This window comes from Ruditapes philippinarum, unplaced genomic scaffold, assembly GCF_026571515.1.
Source record: "Ruditapes philippinarum isolate M1 unplaced genomic scaffold, ASM2657151v2 ctg1559_1_1_1_1, whole genome shotgun sequence".
NCBI classification, from domain to species: domain Eukaryota; kingdom Metazoa; phylum Mollusca; class Bivalvia; order Venerida; family Veneridae; genus Ruditapes; species Ruditapes philippinarum.
In genome coordinates this window covers 17,476-40,809 of record NW_026866673.1, presented here as the reverse complement: position 1 = coordinate 40,809, position 23,334 = coordinate 17,476, and the positions used below count along the sequence as shown (strand labels likewise).

Sequence of the window (23,334 nt, the reverse complement as noted above, 5' to 3'; positions counted from 1 at the left end):
TTAACAGTTACAATGATACTTTTTTAAATTTTTTTTAAACAACAGAAAAAAAAACAGAGAAAGAGAGCAAAGCTTACATGTCAGTATATTATAACAAACTATCCCTCAATTTAAAAGCTTTATCACAGAATATAGCTAAATTTTTCAGTTCTTTCTTGCGACCAGTTTGCATTAATGAAATGAATTTAAACATACTTGTGTTGCAATAATAGTATCTTGGAATGTATTGCTTTCTTAACTCAGAATATATCGGACATTTAAGGATAAAGTAAAATTCATCTTCTATATCATTCATATAACATAAAGTGCACTTTCGTTCATTCCTTAATACATTATTATGTCTTCCTAACTCGATATTAAGTTTGTGTGAGGAGAGTCTTATTTTTGCTAAAACATTTCTATATTTTACATTTTCAATATATTTTATATATAACGATTGTTCAAATGTGATCTTATATTCCCTATATACATCTAACAATGATGAAGATTGAATACCATCATTCCAACAACTTATATAAATATCCCGTAATCTATTCCTAAAAATAGGTACAAATAGTTTTATATTAACAGAATCGGGATATAACCAGACTTCATTAAATCCTGCTGACTGAAGAATGTTTTTAACTTTTGAAGCCCAGTTTGCTGAACAATTTACCACATTAACATCATATATCTGTCTACACAATATTGTTCTCAATATACAATTATCTTTTTTACTTGTATTTAACTTAAGAAAATATTTAATCATACGAATATGCCTTTCAATGTAAAGAGGAAATCTCCCAAATTCTGCATATAAAGCCAAAGTATTTGTCGACTGTTTAACATTTAAAATAAACCTACAAAAAATTTTATGTACTCGTTCCAAAACTTCTGCATTCATAAACCCCCATACTTCACAGCCATAATTTAAAATTGATAAAACATAGGCGTCAAAGAGATTAAACATAATGTTAACTGGTATGTTGGCATATATTGCGGATTTTATGTCAAAGCTTTCTTTCGTTTTATTTTCATCTAATAGCATATTCAAATTACTAAATAGAAGTAATCAATCGATCAATTCATAGATCTACCACAAAGAAGAAAAAACATTTGTTATAATTATGAGTTTGCCAAAATTTAAACGTTATACATATAAACGTTAGAAATGGATTCCATATCATTTCATTTTGTATTTTTATCCCAACATTTGCGTACAACATCTGCTATGCAGTATTTTAATTGGACAAAGTTCTGCCGAGGGTGAAAATGAATTACTTATAGAGAAAATGAAATCCACTTAAAAAATAGGGTATATCCCAAACGATAAGGGTTTCCCGAAACCGGAATTCCGGATATTGGCAATCCCGATCACGTGAGGCCACGTTGGGAGGTGACGTCATGCATAATATTAGAAATTGGCCACCTAGCGGAGAAGTAGTAAATCGGAAGAAGAAGCCATATTGGAAAATAGGAGGGCAGAACCCGATAAAAACAGAGACATTAAGTGTGATTTCTGTTCATAAAAATCAACCATATTCAGCTTCATTAGAGTGCCTCTCCTGTAAATCAAATTAACAATGAATCCAGAATAGTAAGTAAATCGAAAAGTAATGAAAATAACCTTTTTGCGATTGACAACACGTCATCAACGGATAAGTCGCAAAAACTTGTCCGGTTATGTCAAAATTTTCATTAAGAATGAATATATCTCTATGTCTACGTGTCAGATTGAATGGCCGAGCTTGATTTATTATCGTAAATATGTGTTTGTAAAGGGTAGTGTTCATTCAACGAAATTGAAAGGAATCCTGGTCAGCTCGGCCCTAAAACATACTCGGCCCCCGAGTCAGCTCGGCCCTATTCCAACTCGGCACGGGTCAACTCGGCCATCTTTTAAAAATGGGAAAAGGACATCAAAGGACTCCTATATATTGCCACGGGCTATTATTATCAATCAATGTGTATGTTAAAGCTTGGATATAATATTGTATGTCCCAGGTTAAAGATGTCGATTAATTAAGTGATAATTACGATTGACTTATTCATTCAAATTTGATTAGTGACCACCTGCAATTTATTAGAAGCTTATGCTATTAAGTAAACACGTTTTTGTGTCATATTTTTTTGAAAATTACTTTACAAACAAAATGCATCTAATAATAATAATAACGATAATCGTGCCTATGTCTTTATTAATTTTATCAAATATGCAAGACAAATAATTTATTAAATAACTTATTGAAAGTTGCATCTACGCCGCATTTACCCCACCCACTTGTCAGTGAAAGACTGAAAGAGGAAATGGGGTTTCTTTGATACTGGTGTTACTTACTTATTGAGTATGCATTTTAAATTTAATTATTGAGTGTGTAGATGATGCTTTTATTTGGAACAGATCTTTTTGATGCATTATCACAAAATTCAGTAAAATTTTGAAGCATGTCAATAAGGGGTGTCAAGTTAACCAAATGCTAACCCAGGGTTCTCGGTGACGCTTATTTCAGCGTCCTGGTATGCTTGTTTATTACAGCTGGACGCAAATATTTCAGAACAAGGATTCCCATACTCTTAATTTTGCCTCGAGAAGCATAAACATTACCGATTGTTTACAACCAGAAATGCGTGAGCGCGTGTCAGTCTAAAGATAAGCGGCCCAATGCACATCAAACAGTGAAGCGATTATTAGCCAATCAGCGATAACGCTTTCGATCATTATCACGCAATAGCAATCAGATTAATGAATTTGATCCCCAACATCGGCGAATTCATATTCGCCAGAAACCCTAAAATTTCGCAAAGGGCACAAAAATTCTAAGTTTTAAGCCAAACATGTGAATGAACTGTTCCTTTGTTATTTAATCAACATTTTAAATCTTTAAATATATTCAATTTGTCCCCCTTTGAAGATATTTGCTAAAATAATTGTCGGTCGGATGAATCTCTTACACACTGTGTGAAGCAGTACACGATTTTCCTATTCACTCCGCTAAACGCTGACTATATACATTTACGTTTTTTACAAATCTTTAGAGTGGACTTGTTTAACCAGAATAAAATTTGATTTGGTATAAAAGTGAAAAAAAACAAAAACGATTACCACGTTGTTTCAAATTAATGTACATATATGATAGCATACATGTATATATGCTCTTTTGAGTAGACATTCTATTTTGATCACATAACACATATTTATTTGAAATCCAATATCATGTTGACATATCATATATATATATCAGAAATAAAAACAGATTTTTCTTTAATGCTTTGTTTCATTACTGTGTTGATGCATTATAGTTTTATTGTTTCATAATAAATATTAACAACAAAACAATAATTATACTGTCACTGTGTAGTTCAGAGTTTGTTTTGAATAACTATAAACTTTGAAAGTCTTTTGGAAGATTCAAAATATCAGCAATGCTATTGTGAGCATTAAATGACTAAGCTGTAAACATATTAATTGCGACGCGCTTTTGGACTCCAACTTTTTCAGGCTTGGGAGTCCATGGACTCCATGCTTTAAAGTCCTAGTGAGAACCCTGCTAACTTTTTTAACAATGACCTAATAACCATGTTTTTAAACATTTTACAGACCATATGATATTTAAAGAACTTTTAGATTTAAACGTTAGCTTTGTTTCTTTATGACAAGACATGACATTTAGTTGCCCTGGCTTCCTAAGTGAACCAGGTATCAAAAAAATATTTTCAGAGTCGCTCATCCTATAGGACGAGTAGCTTCTAAATCCAGTGTGTGCAGGCAACATTTTTCTACTTGTCCTGCATATAAAGTTCTCTTAAATTCTGCAGACAAGTGGAATTTTTGATTTATGTGAACCTCCAAATCATCTTTCTCATTTCTCTGAACATTAACCTTGATGGATATTATTTAAGGAGTTAAATGATTATTTATGTTTGGCTAAATTGAATGAAAGAAAACATAAAAATGTACACCTCGCCCTGGCTTCTATTATAAAAAATGAACATTAACCCTTTCACTTCCATAGGGACGGCTTATGCCGTCCCTGTTTTTTTCGGCGTATTTGCCATATGGACGGCTTTTGCCGTTTCTATAATTATAATAATAATAAATTAATAATAATACTAATAAATATAAAAAAATTTTACCATCAACAATAATTGTTATTATACTAGCAGATTTGGAAACATATATAATTATTATAATACTAATAACAAATAATAATAATTATATTTATTAATAATATAGTAATTTCTTAGAAAACCCTCTGGCAAATAGGTGATCAATAAAACAATAACCCTCTGGCAGTGAAAGGGTTAACTGTGAACTATCCAATTCGCCCCACTTGCCCCTCACTGCTTTGGCTTTGAATCCCGACAGGGACATTGGATTCTTACATGTGAGGAAGCTATCCAGCTAGCTTACGGAACGTCGGTGATTCTACTCAGGTGCCCGTCTGTGCCTGAAATAATACACGGAAGGGCTCCTGAGGTCTTTCTCCACCAGTAAAGCTGGAATGTCGCGATATGACCTATACTGTGTCGATGTGACGTAAAACCCAAAACAAACAAACAAACTCTGAATATAAAAGGACAAAAGTTACACAAACATATTTTTATGGGCATAAATTTTTAATCAGACTGGGAATTTTTTATGGATAGAAACATATTTATATATATGCTAAATTGCTGAATTAATTACTAAAAAATATTAATTTTACTTAAAAATGGTATGTAGCAGTATTATATGGTACAAGTCTTCATTTTGTCAATCACAGCTTTCATTATCTTAACTTACTACTACTACATGAGTTTTTGCCTGATATAAAGCAAGGTGGGGCACCTGAAGTATTCCTTCCAGGTACTGCTGGAAAGTCGCTTTGTGACTTTTTAAGTGTTAGATTGGCTTAAAATCCAACAACAAAAATCAACAATTGTATCAAAGGTAGAATACATTTTTTTGAGAGAAATAATTCTTCAGCTTTATTTTGCCCATGACATAAATGTACACTTATATATTTCATTTCAGTGATTATTTGTTCAAGCTGTTACTTATTGGTGACTCAGGTGTAGGAAAGTCATGTCTGCTACTCAGATTTGCAGTAAGTATGCTTTGATTAACAGATTAAGACTTTTCTACTACAGTATAAATTATTAAATAGACTAAATTTAGATTGGTTAATGATAAAAACGTTACTAGTCATTAACATTAAAATGTTCAATAGTTGTAAACACTTATCTGCATCTACTTAGCAGTGTCTCATTGCATCTTAAAGCTGAATCAAGTGAGTTTCTATGAATATAAAGCATTTTGAATGTTTGATTACATGTTATTTACCTTAAATAAAATGAAATCTGTATGTCACATGTTGTAAAATATCTATATGTATAGATTGTTGTTATGACGCTTCTTGTTGATCTTGTGTATTAGATAGGTAACTATTTAATTTTCTACTCTTCAGGATGACACATACACAGAAAGTTATATCAGCACTATAGGTGTAGACTTTGTAAGTATTAACAAACCTTCTTATCTAGTATTACATATAGAAAAAATTTATTTAATTAATTATTATTAATTGTTTATTTAATTTGTCATTGCAAAATTTTCCATGTTTGACAACACTACCATATTGTGAGAGTTCTGATGCAATCTGATTTTAAATGATTTGCTAACATATCATTTATTTGTTTATTAGACTGTAATGGTACGTATCTTACATCAAGCTACTTCATAATATTTGCCTCTTAAAACTTTGTGGTAAATTGTTTGAAAAGTTTTTTGATTTTAAAGTATGCATTTAGTCTACATGTTATTTTTTGTTAATCTTTTTTTTTCCTGTATTTCAGAAAATTAGAACTATAGAATTAGATGGAAAAACTATAAAGTTACAAATTGTAAGTTGTTTTTGTTCTTTCTTATTTGTCAAGTTTTATTGTGAAAAATGTCTCTTTACTATCATTACCCCTTACTATACTTAATATCTTAAAAGAACTTGCCCATCTTTTACTCTGAACAAAACCATTTATCATTTTAGGGAAACATTTCACAATATGAAGTGACTGAATAGAGAACAGTGCAAACCATGATCTTGGTCTGCACTGGTCACATGTAGAATCACAAACTCTTCACAGACATTATCTCCCTTGGCTGATTGTAATCACTGCCTTACAGATGTCACATGATGATGAAAGTCACATGACGTTACATAAAAATTCAATTGTAAATTTTGACCGTTACATAGAAAATGTAACATCATTTTTCGCCTTTCTGTTTTATTTTTTTTTAACTTTTCGTACCTACGTTTGTTAATTTTATAGTTCATCAAAAAATTATCAAAAGAATAGAAAATAATGAAAAATAAATTCAAAAGCTAAAAAATATGAAATAACAAAATATTGTTAAACTGATCACTGTGTAGGAGATTGGTAGAATCAGTCAGGAGTTTATATTGTGACTTTTTATTTCTGCCAGTATCAATTCTGTGTATGAAGATGCATTGTTTCATGTAAGTAACCTATTAGCTAACTTGCAGAAAGACAATCTGATTAAAATCAGCTTCTAAATAACATTACGCATTAAGATCTGAAGATCACCAATAGGCTGTCATCTTCGATCCTTCAAACAGCCAATCATCGGCCATCTTTCAAAATTTTGAAAGTGATGTGTTTTCTAAAAGGTAATTTTAACGATTCCGAGAACAAACATTGCATGGTCCATATACTTATAGTGTGCAAGTTAACCAGCAAAATTGTCTTGCCCATTAAAATTGAGTCTATTATTTCCCGTTTATTTGTTTTATATTACTTCAGACATATTATTTTAACAAAAATCAACAATTTGTTTTACTACCACAAACTATGATAGCAATGATGTTTTTGTTACAATGTTAATGTGCTTAGTCTCAATAGTAAAAAAAAGACCAAAATATATCAACACAAAATAGTTGGAATCCATTTGTTTGTCTACATACTTTACAAAAAGAAAAAAGCATTTTTTATCCAAAATTTGTGATACATTAAGTTGTTAGATTCTGTCTGGCTTGTTTAAAGCATAATTCAGTGTCAGATTAATGTGGATTGATAGTTTGGTAACTTTAGCAGTTATTTTAGTTACTATAACAGTTATTAGAGATAGATTTTCTTCATGAATACTAGACTAAATATATATAAATATGTGAATGTTATTTGTGATGCGAAGGTTTGATGTATTCTCAAACTGTTGACAGAGTTAATTCTAGGATAATAAAGCCTGTATTGCAAGCCTGATCAAATTTCTTTGTGTACAGTACAGCTTTATAAATTTCTACAAAGTTCTCCCTTCCCAACAATTTTTTACGAGTCGCGGTGATATTTGTGACTTACTGCCCAGATGTATGGTTTTGTATCGACACAAGTTTCGCACATTGGACTGTGTTGCTGTAAAGTATTTGTTGTCAGGCTATTTAGCAACCAAAGTTCAATAGACACAATTAATCACATACTTAAGTTCAATTGTAATAGATAAAGATTTTAATATGATGTAGTTACTTATAGTTAATTACTAGTATTGATATAGATCACTCACTTTGAACCGGCTGCACAAGTTAAGTGACTGTATAGCAAACAGTGCAGACGATGATCAGACAGTACAGTACCATGGTGGCATGGTTTAGTTGCCATTAGCAGGCTAAAGGTTCAAGTGTTTATGTAACTTAAAAAGTTAGTTGAGTATAAACTCACTTTGCTGCTTTCTAATTGTTGGCTTCCGCGCCAAAGTGTGACACCCTTTATGGAATGTATTCAGATTCCATGAAAGGGTAATCGCCCTTTCCCTCAGTCTTAGCCGAGGATGTTCTGATTTGTGAAAGGGTAGTTGTTGTTAAATGTTTTTTTTTTTAAACGAAAGCGGTCTTTCATGTCGCCCTATGGTAATAAATTAACTGTAGAATTTTTGAAAGAATAGATTACCAATTGTAAAGCTCGATCTGTAAGTGTTATGCATAAAATCCACTGCAGCAACTTGGTTAAAGACATATTGCATGTATATCAATCATGACTTGCATATGACTTGATTACAGAAGTTAGGTAACAATTGAACCTTTACTAGTGTTTTGCAGTCATAGCATTTATATTGAATTTGCAAGGGTATATTGTATGACCTACCATGATGCATATATTTACAGTGGGATACAGCTGGCCAGGAAAGATTCCGAACTATTACATCCAGTTACTACAGAGGTGCTCATGGTATCATTGTTGTCTATGACGTCACAGACCAGGTATGTATAAAACATGTGATAACATATTGAACCTTTTCCCATATTTGGATATTAATCTGTATGTTGTAAAGTTTAGGGATTTTAATATCAATTTGCTGTTGGTTTAGTTTGAACAAACTGGCGCAGATGAGGATGTCTTGTATCTCTGCTAGAATATTCAAAATGTTGCAAGTTTAAAACATCTTGATCATTAAAAAGTGATGGAGTATTTCTTATTTTAAAGGATGAACATAAGTTAATATGAATTTTGATTGACAGTGTGAAAATAGATGTTCTATACCATTAACCCACATAGTGTAAAAAGTCTGTAAGAGAGGACTTTGTTAGCCTGACCGAAACTTTCAGTAATTTCTATGCGGACCACAATAATAGTCATAGACTCTTCACTTCTGGATAAACCCACCATTTTAACAGATAATAACAAAAATTTGTTTTTCATGAAAAAACTGTTTAAAGGTATGGGTAATATTATTTGAAAAATAAAACTTTTTTGCAAAAATGCTCATGAAGAAAAGATTCATAAATGTGTACATTTTGTGAGAACATGTTTTGCTTTAATTAGCTTCTTCAGTTTCCAAAGAAATTTCTTATGTAAATTTTAATACTTACACATACATTAAAATTGGGTTATTATTTTCATTTTATATAGGAATCTTTCAACAATGTGAAACAGTGGCTGCAAGAAATAGACCGATATGCCAGTGAAAATGTCAATAAATTACTAGTTGGAAACAAATGTGATTTGACAACAAAGAAAGTTGTAGATTATACTACAGCAAAGGTAAGAATGAGAAATCTCTCCATATTCATTTGAAGATGTCATATGGAAATGAAAGTAAAAGTTTCCAATTTACCTGTAGTTATTAACTAAAGTTGATACATACATGTTACATGAATAAAAATTAATGCAATACCTGGACATTTTGACTAGAATAATAAATGCAAGTTTATCATCAATGGCTTCACCTTTGTATGTCATCATGACTTAAAAGGGGCGTCCGTGGCTGAAGGGTTAAGGTCGTTGACTTCAAACCACTTGCCCCTCACCGCTGTGGGTTTGAATCCCGGCAAGGACTATGAATTCTTTCATGTGAGGAAGCTATCCAGTTAGCGTATGGAATGTCGGTGGTTCTACTCAGGTGCCTATTCGTGCCTCAAATAATGCATGGAAGGGCACCTGAGGTCTTCCTCCACCAGTAAAGATGGAACATTGCCATAAGACCTATACTGTATTGGTGTGACATTAAACCTTGGGAAAAAAAAGGTTAAAAATTATGGGGGAGTGAGAATGGAGCAGATGAAATAAATGAATTTAAGTTATGCCAGTCATGGAAGTTTACACTTAAATAACAGTAAAACACTGGTATATTGAATTTGTGGCTAGTGAAAATGTTACGAGTTATGTAATTGGTCTAATAAGAAATGAAAGGTTTTACACAATGGACTAAGAATATAGGCATGTGAATTGAAAGAAGAATTCAATGAATGTTACAATGTTTTATATTTTAATTATATTTTGAAGTTGATATGAAACGTGACATTTTTACATCACTCGATATTGCCGAGTATGTCTCGATAATTGCAAACAACAAGTATACTTTTAAAACATTGTTTATGGTAATCAGTGTGTAAGGATGCAAAAGATACAGTATTGATAACATGTTCAAGATAAGATTATAAACCAAGATCATTTCAAAGAGGAGAATAAGTAAATATTTGAAAAGTTTGAACCAAGAGTCATGTTTCATTTTCATTGAAATACTTATGCATTTTTGTATGTCTTTTCTTATCCACAGGAGTTTGCCGATTCAATATCAATCCCGTTTTTAGAAACCAGTGCAAAGAATGCGACAAATGTAGAGCAGGCCTTTATGACAATGGCCGCTGAAATAAAGAATCGTATGGGACCAAATACTGCAACTTCGGATAACAAACCAAATGTGAAAATAAACGCTAGCACACCAGTGAAACAAGGTGGTGGGGGATGTTGTTAAGGATGATTTTATATGTAGACTCAGAGGGGACTGTGTAATTCATCTTTAAAAAGTGTTGAATTTTTGCGAACAGAGCTCATTGGCGGACTGAGGACCGATTTTCATATATCTTAAGGAATTGGTCCGTCTATTTCAAGAAGTGTATATTTTGCGACCGATTTTCCTGCATTTTAATAATCTTTTCACATTGTTTAGATAACTTAGAATGACTTTGCCAAAAAAAGAAGTTTCTGTTTTTTACTTGCAATTTTAGAAGAAGAAAAAATCATTTTAGTGTGATGCAAGTACCATAAGCGTTTAGTTGAAAAGTAGTAGTAAAATGCAGGAAAGATTTGCTGGTGTTCACTTTATTTTTAATATAAATAACATCATAGTATAAGTGGTACATTTCACCATTCATGTTCACTCAGTATAGAAATATTAGCGATTTCATTTTCTTAAAAAAAATCACACTTCTAATTACTTATATAAAAATGTAAGAGTGATGTTCTCTGTTAAAAAATCTTGTGATTGAAATATGTTATATGAAGATGAACAAAGCCAGGTGAAGTATACATTTGTACATGTATTCAAGATGATTTAAAAGAGCATTTTCATTTCATTCCTGAATATCATTTAACAGAAAAAAGCCCCTTTTCTGTGAATTTGTGTAAATATATGTGTTTACACGCAAGTATATGGGGGCTAAGTTTTATTCAATTATGTCAAAGGTGCGCCGTTATAATTTTCTTGTCTTATAACTTAAATTTTCATTTTTCTTTTACTATTTGATGTATGGATATTGAAGCTTCTTTATTTAACTGTTAATCATTAATTCTGTGTCCATGTGTGATGGCATTGATGATTCTGTTTATTTCATACTTTATATTTACGAATATAAGATTTATTTATGATGTGATATTGTAGCTATTAAATGAATGAATATTTTGTTAGTGAATGATTTATTTTATGTGTCTGGAGTAATTGAGTCATAATAAAGGTATATAAAAAAACAAAACTTTCATCTGTCATAAATATAATACTTCATCCAATGATAATTCATGGATAAGGATAGGCTATGTTTCAAATTATTTAGAATTAATGAAATAGGCCTTAACTTTAAATGAGGAGTTGTGTTGTCCTTACCATATAAGATCTAACCTTCTAGCAATAAAGAATTTGGTTTATGGTTTATTCATTTTGTTCTGAAATCTCTGCCAAGTTGTATATAATGGAAAAGAGAGGATATATGTTGACGTAATTAATATATAGAATAAATAAGACAATGATTTGATACAGATTCACTGATGTAGGTAATTTAAATTGTGCTACTGTTTATGGCCTCAAAAAAGGGGAAGCAATTTCGCTAAAAAAAATACTCTGAGAAAAAAGGCTGGGTCTTAAAATGGCTATTCACTTGTACATGTATGTATTTGATATATATTATATTATATTACTAATCACTTGTTAATGTTTCAATATGTTTTCCTTGTCTAGCAGGACATTATTTGGAAGTAGAATGTCTAAGTTATTTAACACCTTATGTAACTATATTAATGTTTGGGGGAATAGCTAAAAGGTTTAAGTAAGGTGGCTACAGTAAAATGTAGCAAAAAGGATTTAAAAGCTTTTTTTAGGCTACATCTTTATTTTGAATTTATTATGTTGAAAAATATTGGCCCATATCTGCCAAAAGTCCTGAAGGCAAGGTATTAGAAACTATGATAAAGATATGACAAGAGTAAATTTACTTTCACTGAATTCATTCACATATATATATATATTGCATTTGCATAATAAATTCATTCAGCACAGGGAATGGTTTTTTCGACTACTAAAAGAATATAGTGTTTAAATATCTCTCTACTAAGCAGTAATAAAGAGCTGTTCTTTGGTCAAGGAAAAACAAATTTGTACTACAGATGTAGGTAAAATACTTTTTTTATTCAGTTTATTGCCAAAAGCTTTAAGTTTTTATTTCATGAAACTTCAAAAATTGGAAATAACCTAACAAGATCACACTTTGCAGCTTGTTTAAAAAAATTGGTTGAGAAATGCATTATAAGGAAAAGAAACTTGATATTAGTTTAAAAATAGTAACCAGAACAATATATCTTCACCTAAGTGCAGTAAGGGGTTAACCCCTAACAAAAAAGGAGTTAACGTTATTGCACAAAAGGTCGTATCCCAGAAAAAGACTTTTTCAGAAAGCATTTGAATAGTATTGGGCTTTTAAGCTTTTTTTCATACATTAACCATATCTTCAGTTCTTTTTAAAATTTTTTTAATTTAAAGCCATATAATGAGAAAATTTTTGAAAAACTGGTTTGTGAGGCTTTCCTTTTCATATACTTGTGAAAATATTTTTCCCAAAATTTAATTTAATTTTTTGAGTAAAAAAAAGTGGTGTTTTTTTAAGGAAATGTCTTTTGATTAAATTTGCCTGTTTAAATATGAATTTAAAATATTAACCGTTTCTTTTGGATTTTATTTGTGCCGTATTTGGGAATTTTAAATTTAGCCAGCACCCTTTTAACCGAAAAAAAACGGGGTTAAAAAAAAACAAAAAAAAAAACAAATTGTAATGCTTAACAGTAAAATTATTCTGAAAACTGTTTTATTATCTATAGGCAATTAGATCATTTTTTGAAGGGGTGTGGCTTAATTTGACAAATGTTTTTTTTTTGTTATATATTTTTCTCAAAAACTTTATATAATTTCTAAGTATGTTTTATTTTTATCGGTATGATTTAATTTTAATTAAGGAAATAGTGTCAAAAATCAATTAGGCCAGACTTGCAGATATCTTTGTTTCCCCTCCTACAACCGGTATCATCTAAATAGGCTAGGCAGTTGGTAAAAATGTTTAGTTTCAACATGTTTTATTGGACATATTTATTTTTAAGATATTTGTAAAAAAAGAAATACCGTGAAAGTTGCTTCAGTGGTTAATACATGTACAAAAAGAAAATGTGATGGTTGTGATATATACATGTAGGTTGTAGGAGGGAAATAAACAAATATTTGTGGTGACTGTTCATTAGCTATCAATATACAATGAATAATGCCTAAATTTAAATATTGCTGGGAAATATCCCCATTTCGAAGCAGGGGAACCCAGAGTTTAAGATGAAAGGAAAACAAGAAAACCATTCTTTCTTTTTTTTACAAACTAAGGAAATGGGACTTCCAGTTTATTTTTCCTTCTTATTAGTCCAGTGCATGAATGATTATTGGTTTTTAATGAATTAACTACAAGTTAGCTAAGTAAGATCATGTATTCTGCAAGAAAATGTACATTGTATTCTATGGGCTCTTTTGCCTTATCATAATTCTGTCAAGTCTTTTCTCCTACATGTTCAGTGTAATGGTTTTTTTTATTTATATAAATGAAAAATAGATGACAATGAGTGGCTTTGATTGACATTACGTGAAAGTAGTTAGCACTTTGTTATCAAATTTACTCCTAAAATTTTATATGTGTAAAATTTTGTGTATGCTTTTAAACTATGGCTCTTTGTTTTGATAAAGGCAAAATTATGACAAATGCTTTTCACTTTGTGGTATTTAATTAATATTTTCTGTAATTCAATACATTTTGTCTCTATCTTAACATTGGGGCCAAATAATTGAAATAAGTTAATGGAAATTTTGATGAAAAATGCGGATACAAAATAAAAATGTACTATTATAAAAAATATATTGTCTTGTTTTTAGCTCGACTTTTCTATGAAAAGGGGAGCTATCCTACTCGCCCCGGCGTCGGCGTTGGCGTCACACCTTGGTTAAGTTTTTCGTACCACCCCACTTTATTTCAGAAGTATTACAAGTATGGCTTTGAAACTTACCATACTTGTTCACCATCATAACCTCCATCTACAGACAAGAGTACATAACTCTGTCAAGGTTTTTGACAGAATTATGGCCCTTTTTTGACTTAGAAAGTGTATTGAGCTTGGTTAAGTTTTTTGTACCACCTCACTTTATTTCAAAACCATTGGAGGTATTGCTTTGAAACTGACCATACTTGTTTACCATCACGACCTTCATCAACAGACAAGAGGACATAACTCTGTCAAGGTTTTTGACAGAATTATGCCCCTTTTTGACTTAGAAAATACATTGAATATGGGTAAAATCCACTTATTGCCTTAACCCTTTGAGATATTGCTTTGAAACTTTTAATGCTATTTCACATCATTACCCCCATCTGTACGCAAGAGAAAGGTAACTCTGTCAAGGATTTGTTTTAAAAATTAAGGCCTTTTATCGACTTAGAATTAAATTTATTTAAGGCTCAACTCAGTTTTTTTTTCTTTCTTACCAGCCCTCTTTTGACTTAAACATTTCAAACTTTGCTGCAGTGTTCAAGGGTATCACACAATTCAGTAAAATAATTCTTCACTAAATATCTTAATGCTCATGGCCATTGTTCACTTTAAAAATACAGAGATTCTTGTATTGCCTTTTACTGCAAAAACTTTTTTTATTGGCAAGCAATAAAAAAGTCGAGCGCGCTGTCTTACGGACAGCTCTTGTTGTTGATTATTCTCATCTACCTTGGCTAGGTTTAATGTGAAAGATTTTATTAAAACAAAAGTGTTTATATTTGTTCTATTGAACAAATCCAAATAATATAATATGATTCAATTGAGTAAACAGTATGTAACTGGGGGAAAAAACATTGTCCAACTTTTCAGCATTTCAATCAAATTTAACTTTTCACTTGCTTTGGATTTCAAACCGTCCCATTAAAGATGTTTTCGATAATCAAATCTTGACAAAAAGAGCCTGAAGGGTTTCCGCTGGCAGTCTCCATTGAACAACAGTAAACAGTTGAGCCTGACTTCTCGGACATGCACGCTGGTTTGGCTCTTAACAGGTGGCACAGACATAATAAAAATCTCAGAGATTTAAAACAGCCATATGATGCAAAGCAGCTTTTTATAGCGTAAAGCTATCTAGGGAAAATACAGATTTTACTTGTTACTGATTGTTGCGCAATTAAATTGGCATTTTGTTAGATATTTCGCTGCCACAAAAGATTCACTTCTATGATGAAAATGGCTAGCATAAAAAAATGTAAAAACTAACTTCTATAAAGAGTGTCGCACTCTTTTTAAAAATTGATTTCGTACCGATACATTCCGGACGCTATTTATAGAAATTACTGTAGGTCAGGCGCATTATTTATTATTTTTTGCACAGTAAAATATATAGTAAAATGTTTTTAATTAAATGTATTTTGACTTTAACCTGTAAATTCACCATTTACTCTTGAATGGGCATAATGTCACTTTAAAGTCCTCTTATTATAACCTCGGTTTTCACCATTAGTTGCTTATTAAAGTGATACCGAAAGTAGACAGTAATATGTATTATTAGTACTTAGTGATAATGTCCGTGTCTATTTTTAGAAATGTTACATACCCCGAGTCATAACAGAACACGTTGCCTATTTTTCGTTATAGTAGGTTATTGATTCAAAACGATTGGTCCATTTTAAAAAAAATGACTCATATACACAGTTTAAAGGTAAATATGCAAACAAATGAATTTAATAACGGTGTGCGACTTAAAAAGAACGTATCGAATATTATATGTGTTAATATTTTAGTTATTTTAAAGTAATAATAACTGACAATGACAACTGCAGTAAAATACGATGCGAGCTACCTAAACAAGTAAGTACATGTTACGATAAAGTTTTATTATTTTTTTATTTATTCATTTTTATTTTCACATAAACAACAATTCGCTTATACATATATTTTAAACTAAAAGTATTTTTACGAGTTTCTCTTACCTATATTGTATATTATTGAGAAACGGAAAAAAACGACAAATTTCTGTAAATATGATGAATTTTTATTCTGGAATTTGCCAGCATACATTCGAGTATTGACATATGAAAACTGAACAATTCGTTAAAATGAAATCAGAAAACGATTTTGAATACCGTTTCTACTCTGTGTTTAAAATTCGAAAAAAAAACTCTAGAATAATCTTAGCAACTGCTGTAAGCTGCTCTGTTTTGGAATAAGTAATTATTACGGAAATCGACGGAATAAGTCCGATTTATACGAAAATTGTTTGTGTGATTACAAGCAATTCAGTTTAGTGTTAGCTACATAGTCATATTCATTTAGTTTTTATCATTTATTGTTGTGTTCCTTTCAAATGATTTCATGTAATATGTATATGATGTTGGTAACATAATATGACCCAGTCTCTTATAACTCCACTATGGAGTGGCAATATACTTTTTATTATGACTGTATATATATTGATTGTAACTTGTATGAATGTACATGTATATTGATGAGACTTTAATAAATAATGGTTTTTTGTTTTGTTTGTTTTAACTCCAGTGATCTGTTGTTCAAGATGTTGATAATTGGCGATTCCGGCGTCGGGAAATCATGTCTGTTGTTAAGATATGCTGTAAGTACCGTGTATAGTATAATACATATTTTAACATCATTCTGTACAAAAATTATGAGTTTCACTTTCGTTGCTTGAATCACTATGTTCCGGATGATAATACACGAAAACACACAGGGAAATTTATATTGGTAACTACTGTTTTGCCTTTAAATCCAGAGTAAATCCACTAGTGTAACATTTGTTTTTTATAAAAGGCGCATTATGCCTAAAAAAATCATATTTCTAAATTCTTTAGAAATGTCAAACTTCAGTTTGATAATGTTTTAATAATAGTTTAAGAGCATGTTAGATGTTTTACAAATCAAAAAAGTAGCACTTAACATGCAGTTATGTGTCGCAATGGTAGCAAAATGTAAACTTAGTGATATTTGGACATCAATACAAAATACTAAATCACTATAATTATACCAGTCGCCTACAGAACAAAAGAAGCAAAAATAGTTCATATATATGGCAAATGATTAAGTTTTTGGAAACTATAAAAAAAATTCATTGTCATCTTATTGATATCTAATTATTTCACACCTTATGAAATATAACCAAATAAACTATCAGTGTTTGAACCACGTGATATTCAACTAAAAACATTATTGGACCCAATATTTTCTATTCAGCCTTAAGTCCACAATATTCATATCAAATGCATACCATACCCCATATATAGCCGCATTGCAACAAAATCTCTATCAAATGCATATCATCTAGTCTCATTTTCATTTCTGAGAGTTCAAAAATCCATTGTATTTGAAGTAACAAAGAATGGTGGTGTGAAATAAAGAGGTCATTATACAGTGTTAAGAATAATATCAATTCTATTTAATTCGAACACATCTGCAAAACATATATCAGACTTGGCTAGCGCCTGTCTGAAACAGTTTTGATAGCTGTGCACTTTTCTAAAAAAGTAATGTACTCAACAACGTATGATAACCTTATAATATATTACTGAAAATTGTAAAATATTAAAACTAGTTTCATTATTTCAGGACGATGAATTTTCGGAGTGCTACATTAGTACAATTGGTGTCGATTTTGTAAGTAATTCATAACGTACTTCAAACTGACTCTATCATCACTTATATTTCTACTTAATGTAATTCTACTTAGAAATTTTAATATTCGATAGTGTTAGTCTGCTCCAAACTTATTGTTACTCTTATATGGCTTTCCGCATTAAATGCCATAGATCCACTAGTTTAAGTAAATACAAAGATGATTTTCTACATTCTAAAACTTACTTGAATAGTTTTCCGAATTTATAACCTATATGTGTATAAAATGTTTTTGTAGTCTGTCATTTTAAATATGATTATGAACATTTTTTATGTATAAATTCTAATTTTTGTTGTAGAAAATCAAAACAGTCGAAATGGACGAAAAAGTTATAAAATTGAACATGGTAATGTATATTCATGTACATTTTATTTTGACAATATAATTTCCAGTACAGTTTTTCCTTATTTGAACTTAAAGAACATTTAGTGAGGGATGATCTCTAGGAAGGAAAGAAAACAAAAATATTATATGAAAATTGCAGACTCGCTTTGAGTCTCTTCATGAGAGATAATGAGCAACATCTGTCACGCCCCTTAGCACCGGCTTAAGCGGAATTTAAATATATATCGGTATAACTCCATCAAATATTATTTAAAAAATGTTACAAAATTACAATTCAATATTTGTTATTTATGTATTACTAGTACATGTACATGCGCTGTATTTATGACAACTTTTCTAATATGTACACGTCAATTATTTTAATACAATCCTTCATGTCGCTGCTACCTTTAACCTCTTAAGTGAAATCCAAAACATATACTTTGGCTGTGTTTTTTTTTTCATAGTATGATACTTCATAGTATGGTACTTTTGTAAGTTGAATTGAAGTTTTCACTTCTTAAAATCTCCAGTTCTTTCTATCTAGAATGGATTGTAAATATGAACTATTTTTATTTTAGTGGGATACAGCTGGACAAGAGAGATTTAAAACAATAACTTCAACGTTTTACAGAGGGGCGCATGGTGTCATCCTTGTGTATGATGTAACCGACATGGTAAGAATTTTAAAAACAAAACCATGCCTAAACGAAAACGTACTGTATAATATTCTAGGATTTAGATATATGACGTAAAGAGACGCATTTTATTCAAGGTGTGGGTAATGTTCTTATCACGAATTAACCTAAATTGTGGAAGTGGAAGGTTTTCAGAACTTTGTTTGTAAATGACTACCCAATTCATTCGTTAATATGATATGTATTTAGTACTAAAATAAGTATACTTTTACATGTATTGAGATATTAAATTTACTCGAGATAAAAACTGCTACATACTCTATAACAGCAGGGATGTTAAAATGACTTTTTTCTTTCAGGAATCTTTTCAAAATATTCGGAACTGGTTAAATGAAATTGACAAATTTGGTGGAAGTCATGTTGCCAAAATGCTTGTCGGAAATAAATCGGACTTGAAACACAAGCGAGAGGTTACTTATGAAATGGCACAGGTATACATGTTAAATTACGTTATATGTCCTTATTTTATTGCCAAATGATACCAAATGCGGTACCTGTTTTCCAAATAAGCAATGATTTCAATTTGAAGAGACGTCTGAAAACTACCGAAATATTGATATAGAAACAAAAAATAGTCTGAGAGCTTAAAGATAAGAAAATTCCCAATTTTTCACTTTTTAAACACACATTGTATTTTTTACTCTAGGAATTTGCAAATGAAATGGGCATTCCATATTTGGAAACAAGTGCAAAAACTGCAACAAACGTTGAACAAACTTTTATGACAATGACTGCAGAAATGAAGAAAGTCTTTGACACTGGTGCTTTCAAAAATCATACAAGACCAATAAAAATAACGGAAGGACGTCGCGTGGGCAACAGACCAGGGTTGCTAGGCAACATGTGTGTTTGTTGAGACAACATTTGCTGTTCAAGTATATTCTTAGCATTATTTTTTATCTGCTGTCCAGGTCCTAAAAGGATGTGAAATTACAGTAGATTTCACAATAGTGAAACTTTATAAACAATGCATTGTTTTTAAATACAAACGTATCCAATTATTTGGGGCATATACAGTAAGAGCTATGACAATTCAAACATCTATCATTCATTCTTATTGGTGAAAAAGCATACAGCAAGTAAGAACTTTTTATTTTTTATGGAAAGAGCCTTTGTAACAAAAATGTGTAGAAAGTTCTCCTGGCAATTGCAAGTCGTTTACCAATGTAAACTCTGAACCTGATAGGTGTATGCTTTCATGGACAGGCTCAATCAACTCGAGTCTGCAACATTGTTAATTTTGCCTATTTTGACGTTCTTTAGGATTCTGTTTTTCTCTCTATTGGGTAGTCTTCAAGAAAGGCACGCCTTTCAGTTAAAGTAACTGTGTATTTTAAAGCATGCATTCGGATGAGCCAAAATATTTCAAGAAAATCAAACGTGAGAACGAATTTTAAGAAAAGTAAAAAGATTCAAGATTCAAGAAATAATTTATTTGTTATGTGCGATTAATGACTGATTTTCCATATTTATTTTGCGTGACTAACGCAGTAAAGGCTACTGATTTTCCATATTTATATTGCGTGACTAACGCAGTAAAAGCTATTTTACTATAGTTTTACCTCATTTTGGCAGTTTTCGTGGAATGCAACATGTATATTACTCCTTTGTTCACTCCACAATGTTTTACTATTCAGTACCTTACCAAAGTTTTTATGGAAATTAGCGTGATTCTCGAAGAATGCTGCTTTCAACTCAAAGGCTGTCAGATTTAAATAGTAAAGTATCAAACCCATATTGCAATTCGGTAGCATATTGTTCTTTGAAAGCAATGACGGTTTTAAAACAAACGTTTAAAACGCTTTAAAACTCGAGGAAGCTTTTAGAACAGTATTTCAGCGTATGCAGTATAATGTAAGGCTTATTCATGTATATTCATTGGAATATGTGCATTATGTGCGATTAATGACTGATTTTGCAGTATTTATCACCCTATTTATATTGCGTGACTAACGCAGTAAAGGCTATTTTAGCATAATGTTACCTCTTTTTTGTAGTTTTCGTGGAATGCAGCATGTATATAACTTTCTTTGAACATTTCGCAATGTTTTACTTTTCAATACCTTACCAAAATTTTCATGAAAATGTGCATGATTCTGGAAGCATGCTGCTTTTAACTCAAAGGTTGTCAAAATGCATATCTCAGATTTAAATAGGAATGTACCAAACCCGCCCAGGCATTGTATATCGCAATTCGGTGGCATATTGTTCTCTGGAAGCCGAAATGACGGTTTTAAAACAAACGTTAAAAACGCTTTTAAAACTCGAGAAAGCTTTTAGAACGGTATTTCAGCGTATGCAGTATAATATAAGGCTTAGCTATTTATTCATGTATGAAAAAAGACATTTATATAAAAAAAAACCTTATCAAATGGTGAGAATACGTGATTTTCGGGAATATGGTTTTACTGCTTGGTTGTAGTGTAAAATATGATCTAAATATTTTGATAGCAAGTGTCTTAATATTGATTTTGTTTCCTGTTAAAATGTGCAATATTACTTGTTTTTGTGTATACATTCATATAAATATTTCTGTTTAAAAGCTACATTGTTATAATCTTTGTATTATGAATTTTTATTCAATGTTGGTGTATTAATATTTTGCTGATTCTGTTACATAATAAAATGATTATCCTGAAAAGGCCCATTGTGCCTTAGAAATACTGTCTTTTTTATTTCTCAAACACTTTCTATTTTTTGGTATCATTTTGCAGTTTCATTTTGCAGTTTCAAAAAAAATACTTATTTGCCACATAGATGAACTATGCATTACTTCCTTTGTTCTGTTGGCAATGTGTATACTCATATTGAATAAGTATTTTGTATGGAAGTCAAAGTACTACTTTGTTTACATTTTGCTGCCTTTACTTTCTTCAGTTCTTAAATATCTGATATAATCTAAATCCATTATTAAAACATATATGGATTTCTGAGGCATAATGTGCCCTTTAAAAATATTGTTCATAACTATGCTAATTCTAAAACCATGCATCATTATTTTAGAATTGAACTATACAGTTACACCAATTGTTAAGTAACATCGTGTTATTTTGTGGAATAAATAAAAATTCGATCCACTGAAGACGAACAGTCATTCAAATTCTGTAAGAGTCAACAAATCCAAGAAATTCTCTCTGGCCATTCGAAGCTATGGCGCTATAATAAGTGAGGTGTTTTTCTTACAGAAAAAACATGGTTTAAAACAAATAGTGGCAATAGATGCGGTTAATTTGCGGAAATAAGGACTTTTAATTATCAGATGCGTCTATATCATTTAATAGTGACATCTTTTTTGTTCAAAGAAATGGAAAAAACAGTGCGTTTACAAAACAAATCGGAAATCTGTATAAAAATAAATTTTAAACAATTCTTATTCAATATTAAATCCACTGTTGTGTACTTAATAAAGGTACAGGATTAATTGTTTAATATGTGCGCCCCTTTATCAAGGGAATCAAACATTTTTGTACACGAATGTTCTGCATAAAGCATTGCCTAGTAGACCTATAAAAAGTTCTGTACATAAGGTAAATATTGCCGCCACATTGGAGGTCACATAGTATCATAAGATAAAACATTTATTTCTTTTCAGACAAGATACTTTATTAACTCTCTACCCAAATTTAAAGATTGTTTTTTGATTACTCAAACACATTCCTGCGTATATTGCCCCGCCTTTGCGGTGCTCCTGATCCAAGTACATCAAAGGTGTTCAGAAAGACATATTAGACTGGTTAAATGACAGTCTTTTTTAAAGATATATTTTAATACCGTTCAAATGAAGTATTATACTTTTCTATTGAAATTCAACAATTATAGACCATAGTCAGATTTTGGTTTATACACATGTATATGAATTGATATCGCCAGTAGTCATCAAAAAGTTTGTCAATATAATAAACAAAGTTAAAGGTGTCCTTAACTGTAAAATAGTAAGATACATAACAGTGAACGACATAATACTGAACGAGTATATATTTACATTACCCTTGCACACTCTGAAAGAACTTTACTCCTGCTACTGGCTTTACAAATCATACTTGTATCCCAACCTACAGAGATACCAGAGGTGATCGCCATCTGTTTCCTTAAAAACAGAGAAAAAGAAAGACAACAAAAACAAATAGATCATTGTTGTGCACCACTTTATTTGATTGTGTATACAACAACATTTACATGAAAAGGGTAAATAATCGTCATCTGTTACTAATAGAAGTTAATTCTTATTAAAAGTTACTGCTTATAAAACATTTTCAATTTATGTATACTTTTTGCTTTTTGACGATACCACAATTGTACTGTAATTGTTATCCTATAAAATTGTAAAATTGTTAAAACTTCATTGTAAATGAAAATGTTACATTGATTTTATACTTAAAATTACATAGAGATAATTATCTGAACCATTTTAAGTGAGAGATCAAAATTGTACATAGTTATTTTTCATGGAGACATCAACAAGAAATTTCAATAAGGAATAGAACAATATGTATACCCGGTATGTTTGATAAATCCTATTAAGAGCGGTTACATTGAGGAATGATGTGAGACACCATGGCAATAATATCTGTAAATAAAATGCAACATAAATACAAATAATTTTTTATAATGTTC

The 23,334-nt window shown here is 30.8% G+C and overlaps 2 protein-coding genes across 3 annotated transcripts; both read left to right on the top strand.

Annotated features, from left to right (window-relative positions):
- The first annotated feature begins 1,405 nt into the window (after nucleotides 1-1,405).
- LOC132733296 (ras-related protein Rab-1A) lies at nucleotides 1,406-11,216 on the top strand. 2 transcript variants are annotated; one of them, XM_060719915.1, is made up of 7 exons: nucleotides 1,406-1,576; nucleotides 4,994-5,066; nucleotides 5,427-5,474; nucleotides 5,815-5,862; nucleotides 8,130-8,225; nucleotides 8,875-9,006; nucleotides 10,022-11,216. In XM_060719915.1, the coding sequence occupies exons 1-7, from the start codon at nucleotides 1,563-1,565 to the stop codon at nucleotides 10,217-10,219; spliced, it is 609 nt and encodes a 202-aa protein (XP_060575898.1). In that variant the 5' UTR covers nucleotides 1,406-1,562; the 3' UTR covers nucleotides 10,220-11,216. The 2 variants fall into 2 exon arrangements, with proteins under 2 accessions (XP_060575898.1, XP_060575897.1); XM_060719914.1 differs by lacking the exon at nucleotides 1,406-1,576 and having other exon boundaries at nucleotides 4,968-5,066.
- A 4,310-nt stretch (nucleotides 11,217-15,526) lies between these two features.
- LOC132733295 (uncharacterized) lies at nucleotides 15,527-21,392 on the top strand. The gene is made up of 7 exons (XM_060719913.1): nucleotides 15,527-15,882; nucleotides 16,570-16,642; nucleotides 17,632-17,679; nucleotides 17,997-18,044; nucleotides 18,604-18,699; nucleotides 19,020-19,151; nucleotides 19,367-21,392. The coding sequence occupies exons 1-7, from the start codon at nucleotides 15,842-15,844 to the stop codon at nucleotides 19,574-19,576; spliced, it is 648 nt and encodes a 215-aa protein (XP_060575896.1). The 5' UTR covers nucleotides 15,527-15,841; the 3' UTR covers nucleotides 19,577-21,392.
- Nucleotides 21,393-23,334: the final 1,942 nt, after the last annotated feature.